This window comes from Marmota flaviventris, chromosome 1 (assembly GCF_047511675.1).
Source record: "Marmota flaviventris isolate mMarFla1 chromosome 1, mMarFla1.hap1, whole genome shotgun sequence".
Taxonomy (NCBI): Eukaryota; Metazoa; Chordata; class Mammalia; order Rodentia; family Sciuridae; genus Marmota; species Marmota flaviventris.
Genome location: NC_092498.1, coordinates 101,269,175 through 101,296,942, shown reverse-complemented (window position 1 = coordinate 101,296,942; position 27,768 = coordinate 101,269,175). Strand labels below are relative to the sequence as shown.

The window sequence follows — 27,768 nt, the reverse complement described above, 5'->3', positions numbered from 1 at the left end:
AATTGACAAAACAAAAAGTTTGTTCTTTGAAAAAACAAATAAAATTGATAAACCTTTAGCCATACTAATGAAGAGAAGGAGAGAGAAAACTCAAATTACTAACTTCTGTGATGAAAAAGGAAATATCACAATGGACAATATAGAAATACAGAAGATAATTAGAAATTATTTTGAAAATTTGTACTCCAATAAAATAGAAAATATTGAAGGCATTGAAAAATTTCTAGAGGCATATGATATGCCCAAACTGAATCAGGAGGATATACACAAGTTAAACAGATCAATTTCAAGCAATGAAATAGAGGATACCATCAGAAGCCTATCAACCAAGAAAAGCCTAGGACTAGATGGATACACAGTTGAGTTCTATAAGACCTTCAAAGAAGAACTTATACCAATACTCCTCAAATTATTTCATGAAATAGAAAAAGAGGGAATACTTCTAAACTCATTCTATGAGACCAATATCACCCTGATTCCAAAACCAGATAAAGACACATCAAAGAAAGAAAACTTCAGACTAATATCTCTAATGAGCATAGATAAAAAAATTCTCAATAAAATTCTGGCAAATCGAATACAAAAACATATCGAAAAGATCGTGTATAACCATCAAGTAGGGTTCATCCCAGGGATGCAAGTTCGGTTTGACATATGGAAACCAAAAAATGCAATTCATTACATCAATAGACTTAGAGATAAGAATCATATGATAATCTCATAGATGCAAAAAAATACTGCATCCCTTCATGTTCAAAACATTAAAAAAAACCAGGGATAACAGGAACATATCTCATATCTACGCTAAGCCCCAGGCCAACATCATTCTAAATGGAGAAAAATTGAAAGTATTCCTTCTAAAACCTGGAACAAGACAGGGATGCCCACTTTCACCACTTCTATTTAATAACAGAGATTTTGAAACTCTAGCCAGAGCAATTAGGCAGAAGAAAGAAATTAAAGGGATACACATAGGAAAAGAAGAACTCAAACAATCACCATTTGCTGACGATATGATTATATACCTAGAATAGCCAAAAAATTCCACCAGAAAACTTCTAGAAGTAATAAATGAATTCAGCAAAGTAGCAGGATATAAAATCAACACCTATAAATCAAAGGCATTTCTGTACATCAGTGATAAATTCTCTGAAAGAGAAACTGAGAAAACTACTTCAATTACAAAGCCTAAAAAAAAAAAATCAACGAAAGAGGTGAAAGACAATGAAAATTACAGAATGCTAAAGAAAGAAATTAAAGAAGACCTTAGAAGATGGAAAGATCTCCCTTGTTCTTGGACAGGCAGAATTAATATTGTCAAAATGACATACTACCAAAAGTACTATACAAATTTAATGCAATTCCAATCAAAATCCCAATGACATTCCTCATAGATATAGAAAAAGCAGTCGTGAAATTCATCTGGAAAAATAAGAGACCCAGAATAGCCAAAGCAATCCTTAGCAAGAAGAGTGAAACAGATGGCATCACTATACCAGACCTTAAACTATACTACAAAGCAATAGTAACAAAAACAGCATGGCTTTGGCACCAATAGACTTGTAGACCAACGGTACACAGTAGAGGACACAGAGACAAACCCACATAAATACTATTATCTCATATTAGACGAAGGCGCCAAAAACATATATTGGAGAAAAGACAGCCTCTTCAACAAATGGTGCTGGGAAAACTGGAAATCCATATGCAGCAAAATGAAATTAAGCTCTTTTCTCTTACTATGCACAAAACTCAACTCAAAGTGGATCAAGTACCTAGGAATTAAACCTGAGACCCTAAGCCTAATAGAAGAAAAAGTAGGCCCAAATCTTCATCATGTCGGATTAGGTCCAGACTTCCTTAATAAGACTCCTATAGTGCAAGAAATAAAATCAAGAATCAAAAAATGGGATGGATGCAAACTAAAAAGTTTCTTCTCAGCAAAAGAAACAATCAGTGAGGTGAATAGAAAACCTACAGAATGGGAGCAAATTTTTACCCACACGCACATCAGGATATATAATCTCTAGGATATATAAAGAACTCAAAAATCTTAACACCAAAGAAATAAATAACCCAATCAATAAATGGGCCAAGGAACTGAACAGACACTTCTCAGACAATGATATATAATCAATCAACAAATATATGAAAAAAATGTTCAACATCTCTAGCAATTAGAGAAATGCAAATCAAAACTACGCTAAGATTTCATTTCACTCCAGTCAGAATGGCAGCTATTAAGAATACAAACAATAAGTGTTGGTGAGGATGTGGGGAAAAAGGTACATATACATTGCTGGTGGGACTGCAAAGTGTTGCAAACAATATGGAAAGCAATATGGAGATTCTTTGGAAAACTTGGGATGGACCCCCCCATTTGACCCAGCTATCCCACTCCTCAGTTTATACCCAAAGGACTTAAAAACAGCATATACTACAGTGACACAGCCACATCAATGTTTATAGCAGCACAATTCACAATAGCTAAATTGTGAAACTAACCTAGATGCCCTTCAGTAGATGAATGGATAAAGAAATTGTGATACACACACACACACAGACACACACACACACACACACACACGACACACAGTGGAATATTGCCCAGCTTAGAGAATAAAATCATGGCATTTGCAGGTAAATGGATGGAGCTAGAGAATATTATGCTAAGTGAAATAAGCCAATCCCCAAAACACCAAATGCTGAATGTTTTCTCTGATATGTGGATGCTGATCCATAATGGGGATGGGAGGAATATGGGAGGATTGGAGGAATTTTAGATAGGATGAAGGGGAGGGAGAGAAAGGGAAGGGAAATGGGGATTAGAAAGACGGTGGAGTGAGATGGACATCCTTACCCTAAGTACATGTGTGAAAACATGAATGGTGTGACTCTACTTTGTGTACAACCATAGACATGAAAAATTGTGCTGTATGTGTGTACTATGAATTAAAATGCATTCTGCTGTCACGTATAACAAATTAGAATAAATAAATAAATAAATAAATAAATAAATAAATAAATAATGAAACTAGAGATACACAGAAATATCCTTTATCTTGCAAAATTTAGCTGGGCCTTTTTCTTTTTCTGACTTCTTTCTATATGGGTAAGTGAAAACAATGGCTTCCAACAGAGAGGTTTGCCTCCTAGGAGACATTTGGCAATGTCTGGAAACATTTTTGGTTGTCACAACTGGTCGTGGTGCTACTACAGGTGGGCAGGGGCTTCCGATGCTGCTAGACATCCTTCAGTGTACAGGACAATCCACTATAGTAAGAGTTATCTGGCTCCAACAGACAATAATGCCGGAATTGAAAAATCCTGGGTTGAAAGAACCAATCTACCTTTATATAACACTTTCAGATGTCCCTAAAAAGTATATGTATACACCTAAGGGAAGAATGATAACATCTACCACTTGTTACATGCTTACTGAGTGCCAACCTCTTGTCCTGCATCCTTGCATGCATGAGCCATGCAGAATAGGTGCTGTTATGGACGGTACTGTATCCCCTCCAAATTCATAGGCTAAATTCATGCCTAGTACCTAAAAATGTGACTGTTTTTGGAGACAGGATCTTTAAAGAGGTAACTAAATAAATAGGGGGTCATATGAGTGTGCTATAACCCAATATAACTAGTGTCCTTAAAAGATGAGAGCATTAAGACATATACATATATGTATACACCTGCAGAGGGAAGACCACGTGAAGACACAGGGAGAAACATGGCCTTCTGCCAAACAAGGAGAGGACTAGAAGAAGAAACTAACTTGGATAATACCTTCATCTCCAACTTTCAGCTTTTGAAAAAGAACATTTCTTTTTTTCTTAAGCTACCCAGTCTGAGGTACTTTGCTATGGTGACACTGATAAACCTGTCCACAAACAATATGTTTTTGCTGTTATAGCTGAACAACCACAGAAGAGATGAATCACATACGGTAGAATTTTATTTCTCATAGTTCCTGAAGTTGGTAAGTCCAAGCTCCAAGGTACTGAGAGGCTGTGTGTATACTGAAGGCCCTCTTGCTGTGTCCTCAATATGATGAAAGGGACAGAAGGGCAAAGAAAAGGGAATGAATGCTGTATCTGCTCATGTCAGAAGAGCAGAAGAGAGTGAACCAAATCTCTCAGTTCTTTTGTAAGGAGCTCTAATACCATCCATGAGGTCTCTGTCCTACCTCTTAACACTATCACATTGTTGAGTTTCAATATATGCATTTTTGGAGACATATTATTCAAACTGCAGTGGGCACTATTATCTCCTTCTGATGGATGAAAAGACTGACACTCAGAGTTAAGAAACTTGTCGAGGGTCATACAGCAATTGAGAATTGGAGCAGGGATTTAAACCTGTTTTGCTGTGTGGCACCCTGCCTCAGGATCTGAAGGGTGACACCTTTATGCCAGGAACCACGCTGGCTGTGGAGGGTGAAGATAATAAGTTGCTGTCCTGATCCAGTTTCAAAGTCAACTTGAATTCTTACAATGCGAAGTAGCCAGGAGAGATGGAATGAGAGATACACACAGTAGATGGTAGCAGAGTTTTTCAAACTGTTTTGCACAGAAGTATAGAAAGGGTGAGGAGGAAGAAGAATTTGAGCGATCTGGCCTCTCTTCCTTGGAGAGACCAGGTCCACTTTCATCTGTTCTAGATGTTGGGGTTGAATACAAATTTTGCTGAAAACAAGGTTCCAGCTGAATGTGTTACCTCTTTTGCTAGAAGATCTCAAGAGAAGATAAACAATATTAATTTGAGAAGACTCAGGGAAGAAGTCATGAAGGAACTGTACAGTATATAAAGTCGGCTTTACGGGTGGGTGAAATTTGGGCCCTTGTAAATGAGGGAAGAGTAACAGAAGAAACAATTGAGCACATATGAGGAGCAGAGGAAAGCCCTAAAGAAAGTAAGGGAAAGACAAAGGAGGATCTGGCATGGGAGAGGCAGGTGGTGTCTAAGGCTGGGCGATCTCTGTACTTGGACTCTCCTGAGCATCTGGGGAATTTGGACTGAAATGAGGAATACTGAAGACTTTTGAGCTGACAGAAGGGAGGAATGGCAAAATGGGATGAATAAGGAAGAGAGTGAGGTAGGATGAGCACAGTAGTGCCACTACATGTGGCATTCATAATAGGTTAGAAACTCGTGTGCAGAATAGTTCGTAGAACCAGTACCAGTCCTCAGGAATACAATAGTGCATGGATGAATTTATATCTAAGACTTTTGCTTCCCTCTAATAACTTAGCTAGAACATTTGTACCAAATGGCATTTTAGTGGTTATGGATTTACTTCTTTTTTTATATACATATATAATTTTTATATTAATTCAAAAATATTACTGTGCAGACATTTTTGTTATCATTGGTTTTGTCTTCTCCTGGCTTGGTTGACTCCTCTCACCTCACCCCATCCCCTGTGACCCATATTGATAAACTAATGTGTACCCTCCCTGTTTTTCATCTGACTCACAGAATCACATACTAATATACTTTGCATCTGCATCTATACATAAATGGGTTTGGAGCCATTATTTTTCATACTTTTCTGTTTTTTCTTATCTCAACATTATCTTGAGGAAATTCCTCTCCTTTATCTGATAAGATTCTATTTATGCCTCATGTGACTGTTCGGTGTGGGTCTGCTCTACTGAATTTAATCATTCTTCCGATGATGGACAAATGCACTTCTTTTAGGTTTGCATCTTTACAAATGATGCTGAAGTGAACACCCTTCTTTGTTTTCTAAGCAGTCTGGCACAGCTTTTATGTGCTCTGCAGCCTGACTATGTGGATTTGATGCTTTGCTCTGCCACTTACTAGAAGTGACCTTAGACAAGTTTTAAACCTCTATGGAAATCAGTTTTCTTATTTTAAAAATGGTGTGGGGTGGGAGGTTGTCATAATAAGATGTGTACTTCATGTAGAGTCTTTGAAAAGATTTCTAGCCCATAATAAAGGCTCAATAAATATTATCTAGTATTATGAAAGTCCTCAATAGTAGTGCTTTTGTTTCTATGGAATAGAGCCATGGGCCAAAGGGTCCATGGACTTTAAAAATTTCAGTATACATTGAGGATTGTGTTGAACCAAAAAGATTATGAAAATTCAAGTGTCTACTAGAAATGTATGAGAGTATCCTTTATATCTATGTCTCTTCTAAAAATAGGTAATACAACTTTAATTTTTGCCAGTTTGATAGATATAAAGTGATAGACCATTTAATCTGTGTTTCCCTGACCATGGGGAAAATCAAAATTCTCTTTATGGGTTTGTTGATTATTTATATTTGTCCTTTTTTTTTTTTTGGCAGTACTAGGAATGGAACCCAGGGCCTCATACACGCGTAGGCATTCCTCTACTGCTGAGCGATCTCCCCAGTCCTATTGTTTGGATTTTAAATGTCTCCCAAAGGCCCATATGCTAAAGGTTTGGTTTCCAGCCTGTGTTGCTACTGGGAGATGGTGAAGGCTTTAGGAGGTGGAGCCTAGTGGAGAAAGGTGACTAGGGATGTGCCCTTGAAGGGGATAATAGTACCCTGGCCTCTTCCTCTCTCTCTTTTGCTTCCCATCTGCCATGAACAGAACAACCTGCCAGGTACTCGTGCATACTGTGCCATTAGAGGTCCAAAATGACAGGGCCAAATGATCATGATTGAAAATGTAAACCAAAATAAAATTTTCCTTCTCATAAGTTGATTGACTATGTATTTTGTTGCAGTGATGGAAAGTTGACTCATTTGGGTAATTTCCTCTCTGCTTTTTTCAAGTTGTTAAGATCTCTCTAAAGTCTGTGTTATACACTTTAAATCTCTGATTTTCCTGAGCTGCAAAGATTATTTTTCAAAACCTTCTAAACACCAGCCAGTGATCACCACCACACATTCTGTTGTTTTTGAATATTAAATAAAGGCAGGTATGTGGTGCAAACCTGTAATCTCAGGGGCTTAGGAGTCTGAAGTGGGAAGATCACAAGTTCAAAGACAGCTTCAGCAACTTAGCGAGACCCTGTCTCAAAAAATTTTTTAAAAAGGACTAAGGATATGGCTCAGTGGTTAAGTGCCTGTGGTTTAATCCTGAGTACCCCCCCACAAAAAAATCAAATATGAACTATAAAATACAAAAATATACCAAAATAATAAAAATATTACCTTAAACTAGTACAGCAGCCTATTATTTTTAAGGTACTTTCCCATTTTTGAAAACAAATGACAAGTGACAAAAAAGAAACAAAACCAAGGAAAGGGTGGGAATTTTGCATCTAAAACAGATTTTAGGGAACTAAATTTTTAAGGGAACAAGAAGCATTTAGAATTGAATTTACTATAATCCTTCAATAACTACAGTCGAACATTAAAGAGCTTAATAATAAAACAGGTACGAACCAACAAAACAAAACAAAACAACAACAATAACAATAACAACAACAACAAAAGACAAACCAAAACTTGTCTTCTGACTTGTTCATGGTGTTTTAGCCATGAAAAGTATTTTAATTTTAATATATTCAAACATATCTTTCTTTTCTTATAGATTCTAGGGTATTGATCTTGATTAAAAAGTTCTCCACCACTCAAGGTTTCTTGAGTCTGTTTTATGTTCTCATTAATGTTTATGTTCTAGAATATGCATAAAATCACTTAGATTTATTTGGAATAAATTTTTTTGTGTGTGTGTTTTTACATTAGAGAAGAATGAATATGATTTTCTTTTGGTTGCATAGCCAATTGCACTGGCATCATTAACTAAATTAATTCATTCTTTGCCAATTGGAAGTCTCCCATACACTCTGAAAAAAAAAAAAAAAAAAAACTGGGCTAGGAAATGGGCAGGGGGGACCCAGTCACCACTGATCATACACACTGCATGCTGGCTTCTCACCTAACTTTTGCCCCACAGATTCATCAGGGAATTTCTAGGAAGGCTATTCAGATTCAGCCAGATGGGACCAGAAAAGCTATAATAGGATGTAGAAAAGAACCCAGAACTGTTGTTGTGGTCAGGTGGGGCTGGGAGGAGTTTATCTGATACTATACTCAAATAAAAAATGCACAGTGAGCTCTTCTGTCAGGGGGCCCTGAAAGTTGAATGGCTAAGAGGCATCCACCAGATCTCATAATATTGTGGTTTCTTTCTACTAATTCAAGACCCTGCAGATAGCAAGGCATATTTAAAGTGTGTTATCCAGGACTTTTTAAGTTCCATAAAACTCTACAATTACACTTAATACCCACTTGGCCAAACTCTAAACATGCTCAAAGGAGCTTCCCTCCTCCTCCCAGCTCCTCTTGCTAAAGACCTGAAAACAGAAGATTTTTACCACCCAAGTAGTATCTGCTTGGAAAGGGGGAGAGGTCAGGGCTAGGGCAGAAGGGGGTTATGTACTTATTTTTCAATTGTAAAAGGGCCCCTCTGAGACATTTTGATTTGAGATGCCTGAAAATGTCTGATTGTGACACTGATAGGGTTTGATTTGTCACTATCACTAACACAAAATGAGCACAGAAACCTTCTGGTGGCTGCTCAGAAACTGAGGGAACAGTCAGCATCAGTTCTGAAACCTGGCTTCTGAAAATAATTCTCACACTGACAATTATGTCAAGAGTGAGTCATATCACAGTAACTTCTTAAAATGATACATGTTAATACCTAAAACAAACAGAGCATGTATGACACTCTGGCACAGTTCCTAGAAATAGAGAAGAAATTTAACTATTTTAATTGCTTAGACTTCCACACATCTTAGATTTTTTTTTTTCTGGAAAAAGTGGCATTTGGAATGACTGACAGAGAAACAGAATTTTCAGTGGTGATTTCAGAGACAGCAATTGGTAGGAACCTAAATGACACTTAACAATAAGCATTGCTTTTCTGAATTCCAAACATTCTGAACTAAAATTGAAATGAGATGAAAACCCTCATAACCAAGAAGTTTTAATTAAGTATCCTGTCTGTCTGTCTGTCTGTCTGTCCAACCACCTATGCATCCATCCATCCATCCATCCATCATCCATCCTCCCTTCTTCTCACTCCTTTCCTTTCTTCTGCATGTATTTACTAGTGCCAAGTTTCTGATTAGAAAAGGTACAAGCAAGACTGATTCCATAAGACTTTTCTTATAGGGGGAGAAAAACTAAAAATGAATTATAAGTACATAATAGAAATATATAAAATATATTTTATTTAGATAGTGAAAAATTCTGTCAGTATAATAAAGTAGGATGTTAAGTTGGCAAGTTATAAATATACGGGTTAATTTAAATTGAGTGTTCAGGGAAGGATGTTAGAGAAGGGGATGTTTGAACTGAAATATGAAACTTTCCTAACTAAGCATAGTAATTTGAAAATAAAGGCACTTTGCACCATTCATAAATTGTATTTGATATAAAAATAAATCTGGAGATTTTACATTTCATGCATAGTTTTTTATGGCTTCATTTGAATATATGAGATAGATAAGAATTTTTACCTGATATTTTCTTATGTGTAATTTTGTAGGAAGTGAAAAAATTTCAATGGCACAAGGTTTTAGCAAATATTAATGACGTTGACATAGTAAATCTTACAGCATCTGGGCCTGTGGCCACTATAATATGACTAATTTAGGTTATATAGAAGTGTCACTTAAAATAGAAGGTACTATGCTGGGCTTAGTGGCACTTGGGAGGCTAATGCAGGAGAATCATATGTTCAGGGCCAGCCTCAGAAACTTAGTGGGACCCTGTCTTAAAATAAGAAATAAAAAGGGTTGGGGGATATAGAATCCCTGAGTTCAATCAATCCCCATTACTGCCAAAAAAAAAAAAAAAAAAAAAAAAGAATGAATGATATAAAAAGAAGAAATGGTACATTGATTTTTTAAAAAAGTTTTCTTTGCACTGATAAATATGTTGGCAGAATTTTGGGTGATTACTAGTATCTTTTTTTTTTTTGGTACTGGGGATTGAACTCAGGGGTACTTGACCACTTAGGCACATCCCTAGCCCTATTTTGTATTTAATTTAGAGACAGGGTCTCACTGAGTTGCTTAGTGCCTCACTTTTGCTTTGAATTCCAGATTCTTCTGCCTCATCCTTCTGAGCCGCTGGGATTACAGGTGTGCACCACTGCACCCAGAATTAGTATCATTTTAATCTTCCCATTTTTTCATATACTCAATCTCCCACCATTTATAATCAATCACTGTTTATAATTCATTTTCCTTTCAAAATCTTTCCATTCCCACTGCTTCTGTACTATTTTGGTTCTTTATTATTATCTATTATTATCTCTTCCAAAAATTATTTCAGTAGTCTCTTAAATGACACCCCTACTGTCCATTCCAATTAATTTTCTACTTTTAACCAGACTTGATGTTTTGATTTTAAATACAGATCAGGACCTTTCTCTACTTAAAAAACACATTTGGCTTCCTACCACTGTCATCTTCAGGATAAAACCTGAACTCCATCCTACTAGTAATGGTTGTCCTCTACTGGATATCATTTCTGTTCTCAGGCAACTGTTCTCACTCATTTTCCAAAGGTCCTTGCACCAAAAGGTAGTACAGTACACTGCAAATTACTATAACAGATGTTTGGATAGCATTTGCCATATTGTACTGTAATTTGTCCAATTATATCCTTGACTTTGCCTTTGTACAGGGACTAGAGCCTGCTGATGAAGCCAGGATGCCTGGGCCTATGATTATCTGTCTCTGTGCCTTTGGTTATTCTTGGGCCTCATTTTCCTCATCTGTAAAGTAGGATAACTCAGTATCTGGATTTTAGTGTTGTTACGTAAAACTGTGTAGAAGAGTGCATGGTATATTTAGTAAGTTCTTAATGGATGCTTTATTATTTAGTTTTATTACTAACTTCCGTTTTCCCAGAGCTATAGTCTGAATGCATCCCTCAAAAGTTCATGCTTGTGAAGGTGGGACCTTGGGAAGGTGATTGGGCCTTGAAGGCTCTGCCCTCATGAAGTAATACATGCATGGATTTGTGGATTATCCTGGAAATGGCTTTGTTTTAAAACTGAGCTCTCTTTGGTTTGATGGGTTTGTCTTATCACGAGATGCCCCTGCCATGTTATGAAGCAGCAAGAAGGTCCTCAGCAGAAGTCAAGCAGTTGCCGATGCCACGCTCTTGGACTTCACAGCTTCCAGAATCATAAGCTGAACAAATCTCTATACATTACCCACTCTGTGGTATTCAGTTATAGAAACAGAAATGGAATGACACACAGTGATATAAAATCAACACATGGTAGGAATAAAAGAATAAAAAGAGTGGCATTTGGGTGCCTCATCAATATGCAAATGACAGCATCATAATCAAAGAATGGATAGTTCAAGATGCCTGTCCTCAAAGACATATATGATAGATACATAGCTTAGTACTTCGTGAGATTTCTAGTGCCTGGACTGTCATGGTTAATTTCAATTCTCCTCTCCTCTGCCCCCCATGAGTTTCCCACCTTTTTCTGCTTTGTGACCTTGGGGACTGGACCCTGAGGACTGTAATATCTGGAGATCCTTTGCTCCCTGGTTTATGGCTGGATTTGGCTGATGGGACCAGAGAAGGAGAGAAGAGTATGAAGGGTGTTGTTTCCTGGCTTCTTCCTGAAGTGGTCAGACCTGGCTGGGGCAGCGTCCAATGGCACCACAGATCGTGTGGGAAGACCCTGTCAGGCTCTAGCTTCCATTGAGCTCTCCTTACTTTGTCTCCTCTCTTAGTTGACCTGTGTGTTTCCACTGCCAACTTTGACAGGATCCCTATCAGCTTGGAACATCAGTGATATAAGTCGGTAATGAAACAGCAATTGCAGAAAGTCCCTTTAGGCTAAAGGGGGAAAATGGATTTTTTTTTCCAGTTTACTTAATGTGTGTAACCCAGAATTTTCACTGTATTTATGTATATTGGTGTCTCTGAACACTTGACTGGAAGAAAGGAAAATAGGTGTAACTGCTATGTCCCATTGTTTGGGGCTTTTGATTTAGCTGGCTCTATTCCAATGGATACAAAGCCCACACATAAGAATTATGAAGCCACAGAATTTCAAGTCCCTTCAGTCACAGGGAAACTTTCAGGGGAAGGACGCAGTGACTGAAGCTTCTCCATTGGTGCCCAGTCTGAAGGCAACTGTTACAGAAGCTCATGTAGTGGAAGGTGGAGGAGGTTTCCCCTCAGTAACAACAGCACAAGCCACCCTGCAGAGTGGGTCCCAAGAATGCAAAGCCCCTAAAATACATACTTGTCTCTGACATTGCAAGGGCTTTAGAACCACAGATGATAATGAAAAGTGTGAATTTTGAGCAATTAACTGCACAAGGGAGGGAGGAACACTCTTTATTTTAATATACCTAATACAAGAGAGACTGCTGTAACCTGTGGAACAATACTTATTTATGTGCCCAGTCGTCAATGAATGTTGTTTGGAACGCTAGGCATTATATTAGAGTCAATTAAGACAAAACCGTCTTTTGGTCCCATAGATCTTATTTCTTGGAAGGGAGTCAGACAAAGCAAATAAGAGCACGGGACACAGAAGGTCAGTGAAGGAAAAAGAAACAGAACAACACAAACAGATAAAATAGACTAGTGCAAGATGCTTCCTCCAGCCACACCCGAGTAAGCTTTCACTCCTGAGTGATGTTTAATCCTCTGAAGCTTACCCATCTTTGCTATGTTTATTTCTGGTCTGTGGTCATGTTTCTTTTCCCAGAATAACGAGAAGGTGGGCAGATTGTGTAGATTCATTTCCCTCCTCTGCCCAGACTGCATCCGGCCCTGACTTGTCCTGCGTCAAAGACAATCTCCAGCTTTGCAAAGTGAGGACGGTGCCCTGATAAGCCCTATAATCTTTGGTGTCTCTGTTTTTATAAGGAGTGGTATACAGGTTATGATGATTGCCATCTTCCTGTGTCCCTTGTGAATCTTGTGATGAACTCCTGTGGAGGGAGGAAGGAAGGAGGCAGCAGCCACACCTGCTCTGCTGGAGGTTAAGAGGCATCTAATGGCAGCAAGTCAAGGGTGACCAGATTTGAGAACTTAGGATTCTGGTTTTCTCTGTGTCATGGACATCCTGGGTGCAAAAGTGACAGCAACGGGTCTTTAGGCAGAAGCTGCTGCACTTGCTTGCTGCTGTCAGCTTGTGCAAGACCCAGAACAACTTCATCTAGATCTCAGCTATCCTAGTCACCTGTCCTTTGTTTGTTTAAATACTGGACAAAGAGCTCATGGAACAGGAAATGCAAAACCTGTGAGTTTTCTGTTAACCCAATGGGCACAAGCACAAGAATGGCTTTTAGTAGGCAAATAAAGGGAGTAACTTCAGTCATGGTTTTGATAAGATTCTTATTCAAAGCCAAAGAAAACTCTGTGCAAGTGGCTCAATTCCACTCAGCCGTGGCTGTGACTGCGAAAAGAAAACCTGTTTCCTCTCGGCCATTCTGAGGTTCCCATAAGAGAATAGCCCAGTTCTATGTGGAAGTTCATGATGCAATTGGATGCCTTCCCCAGGGAGGTGCATGGCCTTGCTCTGCATTCCAGTCTCCTCCATCAGCTCAGGACTCCAGCCACTGATGCATTCAGAGTGGGAGCCTTGAATGAGGTCCTCTCACCACTTCATAGCAAGCCACCATCCAATGTGCAGGCTGAAAGAAACTCTCAATTGACATGAGCTTGATTTAGATGGCTAGTTGGTTCAGAAAGCCACCTTGTTTGTGGGACACCCCGCAAATAGCCTCAACAAACGTGAGAATGTCAGTGGATGCAAGTCAGTATGCTGATGTGCGAGGCCAAGTCCTCCAGGAAAGGAGATAGAGGTTAGTTGGCCCTTGAAGGCAGGCACTTCTGGGTCTTCCATTCAGAGGACTTGGCTAGTTCTTACAACATCACTGGCTCACTCGATTTCCTTCCTCAATGCAATAAAGGATAATGGACATAATTTCAGAACCTCTGTGGCCTCTTAATGCACAGATGAGTGAAAGGCTTCAAAGCCAGGTTGAGAGTCGGGGAATGGGTAGCTGGCAAGGCACCTTCTCAATGGAAAGTGACTGAGGTTGCTTTCAAGTAGGTGTCTCATCAAATGTGCAGGTCACACAAGTCCAGTGTGTTTTCTGTGCTTTTCCATTAGGCCTTTGCATCCGGCCTTATTTTGTGGCCACACTGAAACATGCTTGACTCCACGGTTCCTTCAGAATATTGAGTCCCATTCATCTCGCTGAGCTGCTTGTCCTTGCTACCTTCTGCCACCATCCAAAATTCTTGATCACCTGCCCTCTTAAACACTCTTATTCCCTGGATGTCCTAAGTGACAACCTCCCAATCCTTTGCCACAGACCCTTGAAGCCCCCGTTCTGTTGTCCACATCCCTTCTTCTGCCTCCATTTCTTCAGACTGTCTTCTCCCCTCACCACAACTGGCTGCCTCCTGCTCACCTCCTGTCCCCCCCAGGCCCCCTTCATTTTCTATCACATCCTCTCAGGCCCTGAGCTCTCTGGCCACCTTCTTGTAGTATCCCCTTATGGATTCCTTCACTCTGCTCACCCAACACAGCAGAGCTGTCCACATTCATTGTGGGCCTCAGCTCTGCTTGCTGTTGGCCAAGGTCTCGTCCCATTTCCCACAGCTGAGCCAAATCCTAGCTGGTTTCTCCCAAATCTCAATTCCCAGCCCAGCTGCTCTCCTGATAGCTGGGACCATCATTCTACTTAGGACAGATATAACATATTTATCACAGAAACTATACATTCTGCATGTCAAAGAGTGAATTCTTTATCTTTCCTCTAAATATCTTCTACTTCATATAATTCTTATCATAGTAGTATCCATTAAGCCAATTGTGCAGCCAAAAACCTTCAACTTAGTTCATATTCCTCTTTCTCCCTCATCTCAACAGTCAGTGAACACCAGAGCTAAATCTCTTCTCCATCTGAGATGCCCCTTGAGTCAGTCCCCTGCTCTCTTTGACACCCCTTCTGCCTAAGTTCTGAGCTTCTATATCACCCCTTGGCTTAGCCATGGTTTCAGAGTTACTCTACAGTTTCCAGTCTTATCTCCTCAAAATTATTCTCTACACTCTGGCAAGGTTTACTGTTTTTGTAGGGTATAAGACTATCTGATTCCCATCTCTGTCTCCATCTTCACTTGTGATTGAATATAATTCAATGCATAGAGATGTTCTCCAACTTAAGATGGTTTGACTTATGAATTTTTAACCTTATGATGGTACAAAACTTATATGTATTCAGTGGAAATTGTACTTTGATTTTGAATTTGGATCTTTTCCCCAGCTGGTGATATGAACTAGGAATCTTCCTTTCATGCTGGCAGAAGTAGCGAGTACAGCTCCCAGTCAGCCACATGCTCACAGGATAAACACGCAATCCCCTGTAGTAGGTTGTGTTGCTAAGCAACGATGCTGCACAGGTTAGATGTAGTAAATGAAATTTTGACCTACAACAAGTTCAATTTATGATGGATTTATTGCGACATAACCCCATTTTAAGTTGAGGAGCATCTGTAGATGCATCATATATGTATCTCAGGCTAACACATAAATGTATATATGCAGGTATAACTTAGCGTTTAAGATTATTATAACTTTAATTGTTGATTTATTCATGTGTTCCTCCCACTGCTTGGTTTTGAGGGAAGAAATCTTATTTCAGCTTTATACCCTCCAAACGCATACATTTGCTTCATTTATAATTTTTAAATTAGTGAAGATATTCCCCACAACACCTAATGTGGTCCCAAATGGCATGATATTTTGTGAAAGTATTTCTTTCTTGATTGCTGATTTGAATTCATGACCTCTAAGACACTATCTTAAATTTTATGCTCACCAACTGGTAAGAGAATTGAAGGGTTATATTACATATAATGCATGTAGATACATGTAATGTATATATTCTTTTTTTAATATTTAATTTTTAGTTTTAGGTGGACACAATATTTTATTTTTATGTGGTGTTGAAGATCGAACCCCGGATCTGACACATGCTAGGTAAACACTCTACTAATGAGCCACAACCTCAGCCCAATAATATTCTTGTGTGTCATGGGTTATGATGCTCTCGACTGTCAGAATGGAGCCTCCTGAACAAGAACTAAGTGAGAGCTGGCATTCCATTCTCAGGCCCATGCATCCCTTCCTGGGGCTTGCCTGCTCTGCCTGCCCCGTGCCTGTGTGTTTCTGCCTCACAGCCCTCATCATCTAATTACTGGCAAGGAAAAGGAGAGATGGGAAGAGACAAATGGCAAGTTTGTTTTATCTTGTGCCAAACTTGTCCTGTGAACGCACTCCACCCTTATTCAAGAACTTCAGAGCAGAGCGTATGTTGTGAGAGAGGAAGGCACGTTCCAACATCTGGAAGCTCTATGTGGGTTATACTGATGCTCTGTAACAAAACTATAGGGACTTGGATTCTAAAGCCAGCCATAAAGAATGACTTTATGACATTCGCTGGTAAATGGATGGATCTGGAGACTATCATGCCTAGTGAAATAAGCCAGTCTCCCAAAACCAAAGGTCAAATATTTTCTCTGATATGTGGAAGCTAAACCACAACAAGGGGTTGGGGGGGAAGATTAGAAGTTCTGTGGAGTAGACAAAGGGGAATGAGGGGAAGGGAAGGGAGATGTGAAAAGGAAAGGCAGTGGAATGAGTCTGACAACCTTCTTATGTACATATATGAATCACCACAGCAATCTCACCATGGTGTATACCAAAGAAATTAATTAAAAAAAATAACTATGGGTAAATGGCAGAAAGATCAATAGAAGGAAGGGAGCAGGGGGTGAGGAGAGGGGAGGAGAAGGAGAAGTGCTGGGGTCTGAATTAGAACAAAATATATTCCATGTTTGTACAATTATGCCCAAATGGATTCTCCTGTCATGTATAACTAAAAAGAACCAATTAAAAAAATAAAAGCCACTAGTCCAGATAATACCCTAATAACTCCCTTCAATAGCAGCATAAATAAGATATGTCAAAGAATCCACATTAGCTGTCTTTCACTTCCCTCTTGATAAAATCATCTTGGCATGAGATCAGGGATAATTCAGACAGGCATGGTGGTGAGATATCAGGAAAGTGCATGCATCCCAGATGTCCCATGCAGCTTTCTGGATTCTTCTAATACCTGCATCTGAGGCCTCTTTTACACAAAGCTGTACAGGATTGCCTGATACCTATCTTCTTACATGTGTCAGTAATTGGTCATGAAATGAGTCAAGAGGAAACAACCAAAGAGATCCTGGATTTTAAATTCATAAGTCTGCTCAGAGATCATTTGACCCAGCAGACTTATTTTATAGTAAGACTGCAGAAGTCAATGCTAAAACCATTGGTCCAAGGTCAAAGAATTTTAAACCCATGAAACCATCAAGAAGCCTCCACTGGGGACTCCTATGATTTTAGTATAATTTTCAACATTCATGACCTGTATCTTCTTATTTAGTGTATTCTCAGTAGGCAATTATTCTATCTTGCATCAATTTGAAGTTGCTATGTTATCAGTGTCTCAGTGATCTATCATGTCATCTGGGTAAAGACTATAGACTTTTGCATTTAGGGCTCTGCTCTCCACCCCTCTCATCACGCCTCATAAGATCTGGCCCACGCCTCTGAATGCAGTGACCTCAGAGAAATGCTGCTGACTTCTGACTAAGAAAGATAAGAATGCTCAAACACAATAAAGTGAAAATCATAGACCTTACCATTCAAGGTGGTTTTCTACAAACGCAGACATGGGGCTGATCTGCACCGTGTAAGTATCATTTGCAGAGTACTCAAAGAGTCCGTAGTAAGGGTTGAAGAGCTCCTGAGACAAAAGGAAGAAGAACTCTCGAGAAGGACCACTGTAGTCCAGGCTGCAAAGGAAGAACAGGTCCAGGAAACTCATTTTGTGTCTGAAAGGGGAGGGACAGTCTCTTACCCAGATTCTAGTAGGTTCTTTTGGAACAGGGCTGGAGAAAGCAGAGACCAGTCTCTATCTTTACAGTGGATCTCAGTGGAAGAATTGATTTATGGTAGTTAATGAGGATGCAGTAATTGGTGTGGGGGTGCTTCTCAGTCAGATGTTCATGAGTTAACTCTGTTTTTTTTTTTTTTTTTTTGGTATTGGGATTGAACTCAGAGGCACTTGACCACTGACCCACATCCTATTTTATATTTTATTTAGGAACAGGGTCTCGCTGAGTTTCTTAGTGCCTTGCTTTTGCTGAGGCTGGCTTTGAACTTGCAATCCTCCTGCATCAGCCTCCCAAGCTGCTGAGATTACAGGCGAGCACTACTGTGCCCTACTTCGTGAGTTAACTCTTATGGCAATGGTCCTTATCTGTGTTTCCAATCATTTAATACCTAAGGAATAAAACAGACAGCTGCCCTATTATAAAAAAGGGAGATCTGAAAGAATTTTATGTCACAGTGTGTGTGTGTGTGTGTGTGTGTGTGTGTGTGTGTACGTAGATGAATGAGGAAAAACTTCCAAGTGCATTCTGATGTGGGATGTTCCCTCTGAGGTGGGCTTACCCTCCACACTTAAGTGAATTCCACAAAAATCCATGAAAAGTCTGGTATGTCGTTGCATCTGTGTACTCCAAAAGGAAGAGTTTTTTGATTAGATACTCAGAAGAGTACACCACCTACAAAGTAAAGACCCAATGGCTTAGGAATGTATTTATGGATTATTATACTTCAACGATGTGAGCTCAGACTCTAGGACATGTCAATAATCTTAGTTTTTGAGGAACATGAAACCTAAAGTTTGGCAACATCAAAAGAAAGACCTCCTGGCAGTGCCTGATCTGAATGACCTCAGAGCATAGGCTTAGAGCATCTTGCTCTTTCTTGAGAAAAAGCCCCCTCTGCCTGGGGCTCTGGTCTGCCCATATCAAGGTGTCTGCATGAAACTCCTGGTTCCTTACCCCTCCTCTCCAACAAAGGTGACGTAGAGCTTGTTTCTCTGGAGCTCCTTCCGGGAATAGGCCATCACTTGATTGAAGGTTCCCTCCAACAAGTGGTCCCGACGAATAATGAGCCTGAGAAGAAGAGGTGGTTGTGAGGGGTGGCTCTGAAGCTGGGGTGCGGGACAATGTTTCCTGTGAGTTGTTAAGATCAGGTTTATGGTCTCACCCAGCTGCCTCTCCAGTGAGAGGGGAAAGGGCAAGATCAGTTCACTTCTCAAAACAGGTAGACAAGGAAAACATGAACACTTATTATTGGGTACCTGCCATCGTACTGAACTACTTTAAGACTCTTTCTAGAACTGGGGATGTGACTTAGTGATAGGGCACTTGTCCAGCATGTGTGAAGTCCTGGGCTCAACCCCCAGTCCAGGGGAAAAAGATCTTTTTTTTAAAAAACAATTCAAAAGGATGCCTCTTAAATTAAGAGATCTCTTAAGTTGGGTTCTTAATTTTTGGCTCAGCTTTCTAAGATAAAAATAGTAAACCCAAAAGGAAGAAAAAATAACCATTTTACTTGGACTTCAATTGCAAAGTTATGAAGAGTCCACAAATTGGACCAATGAGTTAAATTTTCCCCCAGGAATAAGTAAGAGGAAAATAACATTTTTTTAAAATTAGGTCAAGATTCTTTTTTTTGTGATTATTGACATCACATATGCCTTTGTCTGAAATCTACTGTTCCTTTTCTCTCTCCTTTGCTTTTCCTTCTCCTTCTCTCTCTTCTCTTCCCTTCCTACCTCCCCTCCAATTTCTTAAATTCCTTTCTTCTTTCCTTCCAACTTCCTCAATTCCTTCCTTCATTCACACCATACTTGCTACGGCACCAAGGTATCCAATCTCAAAAAAAAAAAAAAATGCAAAGATATAAAAGATAAAGGGTTAGAAACCTGCCATTGAAATTCAGTGCCAAGCACTGAAGCACTCACTTAATTTTCCCTGGACCCTGACCAAATCCTTTGGCTTCTAGTTTCCGATAGAAATTGCGGAGCTTGGCCTCAAAGTCTCTCCGATATGGTGAAGGGGCTCTTGCACTGGCTCTCTGTAAACCTGCAGAGGGAAGCACACAGCCTGTGGGTGAGACTCTTCAGCTAAGAGCAATCTGCAGAGCGATGGTGGAGAGGGACCTGCCAGAGTCCTGTGTCCTCACGGCCTTCTTTTCTAAGGAGTTCCCTTCATTTCCTACAGTCCTTCAGTTACTTTCATGATAAACAAAAGAGGAAAATGACTGCTGTGGAATATATCCTATGTCTATTCAATTATTTCAAGTGGTAATTTTCTCTAAAAGTACCCTGGTGAGCATTATCTTGGCTTCATGGTACGTGGATCATCTGAAACAATTAACATAAATTGAACTAGAATAAAATTTTCCTGTAAGTTGCAATTTTGCAAGAAGTGATTGAAACTAGAATGAGGGACAGGACTTTACCATGTGTGTTTGTCATGCTTCTACATTGATATTGATGCTAGGAAAAAACCTCTACCCTAGGGCCCAGAGCATTTAGGAATTTATATTAGTTACCTTGCATCACAAGAGCAAATTTTATAACAACAACAAGGATTATTCACTGATTCTACATAGGTGAGTTTTTTTAAATCATTAGAGAGCTTTGAAAATGCTTTACTATCATTATACGCCTTTTAACAAAAGGGGAAATGGAAAAAGTAACATTCTTATCCCAAGTTTTACAGATGGACCAAATCATGGTCCACCCATTTAATAAGTATTAGTTACTTGCTATATTTAGGGTACTAAATTTATAATCTAGAGAAAACTTATATCAGTAAACTCACAGAAATGAGTATGTAATTACAGTTTGAGATGACTGCTATCCATGAAGGAAAGGAACACAGTTCTTTGAGAACACAGAACATACTGGCCAAGCCCAGGAAAATTTCCCTGGAGAAGAACTTAAGATTGGCCTAGACACCCTTCAACAGATGAATGGATAAAGAAAATGTGGTGTATATACATGATGGAATATGACTCAGCCATAAAGAAGAATGAAATTATGGCATTTGCAGGTAAACGGATGGAGATGGAGAATATCATGCTAAGTGAAATAAGCCAATCCCCCAAAGCCAAAGGCCAAATGTTTTCTCTGATATGTAGATTCTGATCCATAATGTGTGTGTGTGGGGGGGATGGCTAGAGAAGAATGGAGGAATTTTGGATTGGAGGGGAGTGAGGGGAGGGGAGGAGGTCTGGGAATGGGAAGTATGATGGAATGAGACGGATGCTATTACCTCATGTGCATGTTTGATTGCACGAATGGTGTGACTCTGCGTCATGTACAGCCACAGAAATGGGAAGTTGTACTCCATTTGTGTACAATGAGTTGAAATGCATTCTGCTGTCATATATAACTAATTAGAATAAATAAAAAATAAAAAAGAATAAGTAGGCCTGAATTAGATAGAATGAGTCAGGAAAGTTTCTCTTTGACTAAGAAAAGAAATAATCTGGGAGAAGAACAGTACCGGAAGAAGATTAGCAGATGCAAAGGTCCTGAGACAGAATGGAAAGTGGTGCTTTGGTTTGTCACACAGGATTTGAGGGCCAAACTGATGCATAAACAAGGCTTGAGAGGTGGGCAGGAGCCACATCATATTAGGTAAGGTACATTTGTTAAGCAGTTTTGTTTTATGCTAACTGTAACAGAAAGCCATTACATGGGGCTGGTATGATGTGACTTGAGTTATGAAAACATCAATCTTCCTGCTGTAGAGAGAAAAATGTGGAGAGGACCAGGGTAGATTTAGAGAGCCCACATTGAACTGGGCTAGTGTCAGTGCAGCGGAGATGTTGAGGAGTGGACTGACTGGAGATGTCTTTATGGGACAAAGAATTGGATGTTAAGTAGTGAGGGAAAGGTGGACCTCAGATTTCTAACTGAATGAACTTTGGTGACATTCACTAAGATGGGGAGCGTTGAAGAAAGAATGAATTTATGGGGGAAGATCATGAATTTGGTCTTTGGAGCTACCTGAGGAGGCAACTTAGGGGAAGAGTGAGTGGTGGTTAATAATAGTAATAACTTCTGAAAGATCAGGGAGGAGGCAGAGACTTACACATTGGGTCGGGTGACCAGAGGTCCTGGTGACCTCAGAAATGTACATGACCTCCTCTCACGTACAGGTGTGAAGAAGAATAAGATGTGTGCATGGTTAGTAGGCTTGTAGGTTTGGTAACAGTCACTGGAGGAAATTTCTGTTGGAGGACTTTTTTTCCCCCCAGTGGAGTAAACTGGAAGAGGAGATAGGAAGGGGTTTTGAGGGCTGGAGGTTTGAGGGGAGTAGAAGTGTCTGGAATAGTATTAGAGGAGCCCAAAGAAGTAAGCTAGGGTTTTCTTTTGGGTGTTCAAAGTCCACGTGAGGTGAGAGGTGATTAACTATTTGCCCAGGCAGGTGAACTGTTCAAGAGCACCTAACTGCAGACTTGCATAAGGGAGACAGAAAGGCTAATCTAGAGGTGGAGCTCTGCCAGTGGATGCAGATAAGATGAAGAGGACCAGTGGAGTTCAGGGCATTGGCAAGGATGTTACTGAAACAATGAACCACAAAATCTATGCCGGATAGAAAGGAGAGAATCCCATGCACTGGTGATCGTGGCGAAGCCAAAGAATGGTAATAGGCAAGAAGCAGAATAGGCATGTTGGAAGGAAGAGGGTGCTTAGATTGGCAATTTATGAGATAACAAGGTCAGAAACATGACTGTGGGAACAAATGACTGAGGTGGAGGAGGCACAGGTTGCTGCAGTCAAGGAAGTCCAGACCCCAAAACACCTGGGGTGTGAGGGAATCCACAGTTGCCATATTGAAACTGAAGGAGTAGCCTTGGTGAAGGACTAAGCTTCAGGATAGAGGGAACCAGATCACAAGTCTACAGGTGCAAGTATAATTTCTGTCCAACAGATTATAGTACATTTTATAGCATGACTTTAACTACTGTTGGTACTACCACTATCTCTGTGATCACTCCTCATTTTTCTAAAGATTTATGCTTCACCAGATACTTTGATCTAAACTTCTAAGAGTTCTCTATCTCTGCAGCACTCTGGTAAATTTCAAAAAGGGCTATGATAATGGAAATTGCAAAATTTAACACAAAAATATTTGGGTTGCATAATCTAGGACCACAAGGTCAAGGCTGGAGAATAAAAAAATTAAGTACTTTGACAAAAAGAATTGAATGATTACATAAATTCATGGCATCAGTAATGTCTTTATTGGCAAAGTTGATACCTTTAAAAAAACTTAGCAAAATAATTTTCATTTAGCAAACAATGCCTTATTCTCTCTCTCTTTTCTTTTTGCAATATGATAGATCTCTCCTATAATGATGTTAAAATCCTGCTGTGTGGCCAAAGGTTTTTTTTTTTTTTTTTTAGACCAAAGTGTAGATATGTCAGCAGATATTTCTACAACAACAGGTCATCGTGCAGACCGATGGCTCCCCCAAATGGAAGACTGCTCCTCTCAAATAGGTGCACACTGGAAATGTTTGACTGTCCTCATGTTGGCTCTAACAAACTCCTGGTTCTCCTTTCTCCCAGGCAACAGGATTTCAGTTATGTTATATGTCAGAGGGAGCAAGCCCTGGTCATTTCATAAGCAGTGTCAATGGTACACTTGTTGGGTGGCTGTGACAAGGAGACTGTCTTCAAAATAGATTTTATCAGTTAGCAAAACTACTTTAAGAGATATTCTGAATGGCACAACTCGGATGAGTAATACTAAAAGACATTCCAGCTTTGGAGACTTAAGGAGTAATGTTGAATGAGACATTCCTTTCAAGACATAGAACCCATTGCTAAATTTTCTCTTTGGCATTTTCCCACTGGCTTAAAAAATCAAATTTGGATCCTGACTCCTGAGGTTGTGAGTAGAAAGTTCCTATGGTTTTAAAGTTACAAAAGGAAATTCTCTGTCCTTGTTCTCCTTCCCCTACACTTTCCTCTTCTCCTGAGGAGGAAGCTGCTCTCTCTGCCAGTGCATCTAGCCCATTGCCACCCTTGCCAAAGGGGAAGATTCCAGGCCCTGATCCCGGAGGAACCAGATTCTTCAGCAGCCAACGGAAGGTCCCCCTGCCCCTTTCACAAAGCAGTATGCTTTTGCAAAGTGGTACCGTCAAAGGGACTATATTTTCATTAAATTTTTTGTTGAAGAGAGTAAAGATGTTAATGTAAATTTTGAAAAATCCAAACTTTTTACTTTCAGCTGTCTTGGAGGAAGTGATAATTTTAAATATTTAAATGAAATTGATCGTTTTTACTGTATTGATCCAAATGATTCTAAGCATAAAAGAAGGAACCGATCAATTTTATGCTGTTGACTAAAAGGAGAGCCTGGCCCATCATGGCCTAGGTTAGCAAAAGACAGGGCAAAGCTTCATCAATGGCTGAGAGTGGACTTCAATAATTGGAAAGACTCGGAAGATGATTCAGATAAGACTTGTGTGATTTTGGTCCTTTCTCTGAGAAACAGACGTGGGTGAACAGCGTGGGTGGTGATGAGGATGTAGATTTACCAGAAGTAGATGGAGCAGATGATGATTCACAAGACAGTGATGATGAAAAAATGCCAGATCTGGAGTGAGGAATATCGTCATCGCCTGGATTTTGAGAAAGAAAATTACTTCTCCATAAGATTTCATGATTGAGAAAATTCCTGAGTTGATAGCTCTCAAGACAGTTATTTGCTGCCTTTCACCCATTTTTTTCTACCTGTTTTTTTTTTTTTTAATTTCCTTTTCTAAACGGCTTCACTAAGACTTGACAATAGACCATTATACAGGGCAAATTAAGTCAGCTAAGGTGCTATCCTTATGCACGAACATTTCCCAGACTCCCATGAAGCTGTTGAGATCCTAGGCAATTGACACAGCGGTTGTGATAAGTAAAAACATTTCACCTAAGTCCCCTTTACTTCGTAACACAATTACTGATATGATAGGAAGCTGTCCACTTAGGGAAAGTCTAATTAAATTTTAAGTTTTAAAATATGGATTCAGAGTGGTTGAAACAAATTGACTGACATCTTAAACGGATAACCTACCTTTCTTCTGATGTACCCTATATATAGGATTGTTCCACTAAAGTGTATTTTTCAAAAAAATTTACTGCCTATTATTGTACGTGAGTGATTATTTGTCAGTGTTCCACATGCATCTTAGCTAAAACTAGTGAAATTCCCTTAACTTAGATGGTTTTTGAAGCCTATACATTTGGTATTGTTTGGCCCTTCAGCTTTTACATCTCTTAGCTTGGAGGATGAAGAAAGCTGTACACTGTTGCTTGAGAGTCTGTACATTTAGACCAGATTTGTATTTGGACAGTCAATATGACAAATGAGTGAAAAAAAATGTTAATATACTATTGGATTTTTTTAAATTTCTTTTTTTGATTCAGCTGAAAAACCTCAATTTATATTCATGACAGTGGGGATTTTTAAAAAATCTCTACAGTCTTTCTAATAAACTGTTGGAAGACTTAAAAAAATAAAGTTATAAAGGAAATTTGGGCTTACTCTAGAAAGCTACCACAATGTGATAATGCAAATCAAATTCAAAGGGGGTGTTCCGATTTGGATATGAGGTATCCGCACAAAACTCCCGTGTTAATGTAGGGATGTTCAGAGGTACAGTGGTTGAATTGTGTGAGCTGTAACCTAGTCATCTCATCCTAGTTTGAGTGGCTGGGTGGTAACTAGAGGCAGGTGAGGTATGGCAGTGGAGGTGGGTCACTGGGTTGTGCCCTGGAAGGGTCCATCTCCCTTATGGCCCTCCCCCTATCCTGCCTCCCTGCTTCCTTACTGCCAGGAGCTGAGCAGCTTCCCTTTGCTGCGGTCTCCCCCCATGATGTGCTGCCTCACCTTGGGCCCACAGCTACGGAGCTGTCTATGAACTGAAACCTCCGATACTGTGAGCCCCAAATAAACTTTTCCATCTCTAAGTTGTTTTTCTCAGGTATTTGGTTCACAGCTGACTAAAATGGGGAAATCTCCAAAACTGATCTGATTTGGAGGTATGGATTTCACCTCTGCCAGTCGTCTTGATGGTTCCAGGAAATGTCTTTTTTTCCCACTAAACATATATTCCCCCGTTTGGAATAGAAAAAACCCACAAATGATTTTTATATCATTCTCATACACAAAGAAAACAGGAGGAACAATTATACAATGGTGTAAGGAAATCCTTTGGAATCTTTGTGGAGACATAACAATGGTCCCCAGGAAATATGTTACCATAATTGGTATCAAATAGAATTCTAAATCATAAGTGGACTGTTTCAGAAAGGGCCTTCCCTTTGAAATTCTTGGAGAGTGCCTTGGGAATGCAATAGCGATTCAGAGCAGGAAAACAAACTTGTTCTGTAAGTGGCCATATAGTAAATATTTTAGGCTTTGCAAACCACAGGACTTCTGTTGCTGTTACTCATGTCTGCTGCCGTAGTGTGAAAGCTGTCATAAAAAATACATAAATTACAGGCATGGCCAGGTTCCAATAAAACTTTATTTATGGGCACTGAAATTTGAATTTCTTATTGTACTCATATGTCCTGAGTGTTTAAAAAATTTTCAAGCATTTAAAAATATAAACCCCATTCTTGATTGGGGGCATTATAAAAACAGGCAGCAGTTTTCAATACCTAATTTAGGGAATGCTTTTTTTTTTTTTTTTTGGTGGTACCAGGGATTGAACCCAGGGACATTTAACCACTGAGTCACATCCCCAGCCCTTTTTTATATTTTATTTAGAGACAGAGTCTCACTAAGTTGCTGAGACTGGCTTTGAACTCCAGATCCTCCTGCCTCGGGCTCCCAAGCTGCTGGTATTATACACCTGGCCTAGAGAGTGCATTTTTTGATCAGGCAATTAAGAAGGACTGAAAGAGGAAAGACTTGCATACAGTTGCCCATCAATTCTTTTCAGCTTGTGGAAACACACAGGACTACTCATAGGTCATTCCCAAGTTACCTGGAGAGTTCTGAGGTGAGGAACAGGGTGAACAGCGGGGAGAAAAGCTATACCCGGGGTGGAAGGCAGCCTGCAGGGGTACATAGGACATAATCTCTTCTTCAAAGAGGCTGCAGAGTAAAAAAAAAAAAAAAGTTAGTTCTCTGTTCCCTGAGAAAGTGAATTGGCTAATAACAGTTAAATTTCTTAACAAGCAACAAAAGCAATTAGATTTATATGTAACATAAAAGATAGGCACGCCTTGCTGGCAAATTCTCAGTGTTTCTTTTTTAAAGCCCTGACTAATCCCATAATAAAGTCTCCATCAAGAACTCTTTGTAGTTCTTGGTGCCCCATCACAAGATGGACAGCAATCACCAGTGTGAGAACACTACTTCAGTCCCAGGTACTAGACTCTTCTAGAATAAAGAACAGGTGTTTCATTCTGGCCCTTTTCTGCTGTGGTGTGGAACTGCTCCGTGCAGCTTTTCTAGAATTTTTTCAGGTACAGATCCTTACCTCAGCAAAATAACTAGATCTGCATCACAGGACAACTTCTCAAGCCCATGATTACCCTCGGTCCGAATATAATGGATTTTCTCCCTAGAGTAATGAGGAAAATAAAATGAGAATTATATACCAATACTTAAGCTAAGGTATAAATCTTTTTTTGTATCTTGCAATGTGACTGAGTAGCCGGGGCCTAATGTCCAGTGCATTTTGTGGTACTCAGAACTCATCTTGCAGGCTCACAGGATGCTCTATAAGGGGTGGCTTTTTCTCAGACTCACACTGGCACAGAATCTGAGGAATACAGCAAAGTCAGGACCCCAGAGAGCAAAGATGAATG

At 39.6% G+C, this 27,768-nt stretch overlaps 1 protein-coding gene, 1 long non-coding RNA gene and 1 pseudogene across 3 annotated transcripts in view; 2 read left to right on the top strand and 1 right to left on the bottom strand.

Moving 5' to 3' along the window:
• Nucleotides 1-27,768, bottom strand: part of Hecw1 (HECT, C2 and WW domain containing E3 ubiquitin protein ligase 1) — a 411,800-nt gene that overhangs the window by 36,607 nt on the left and 347,425 nt on the right. The window contains exons 18-22 of the mRNA XM_027938390.3: nt 27,438-27,521; nt 26,940-27,049; nt 19,891-20,011; nt 18,923-19,036; nt 17,714-17,866 (exon numbers count right to left, since the gene is read on the bottom strand). Coding sequence (XP_027794191.2) covers nt 17,714-17,866; nt 18,923-19,036; nt 19,891-20,011; nt 26,940-27,049; nt 27,438-27,521 — 582 coding nt within the window. The remainder of the gene's footprint in view (nt 1-17,713; nt 17,867-18,922; nt 19,037-19,890; nt 20,012-26,939; nt 27,050-27,437; nt 27,522-27,768) is intronic.
• Nucleotides 1-27,768, top strand: part of LOC139706399 (uncharacterized) — a 63,860-nt gene that overhangs the window by 19,770 nt on the left and 16,322 nt on the right. The gene's annotated exons all lie outside the window — the stretch shown is intronic.
• Nucleotides 22,688-24,600, top strand: LOC114095160 (prostaglandin E synthase 3-like; annotated as a pseudogene).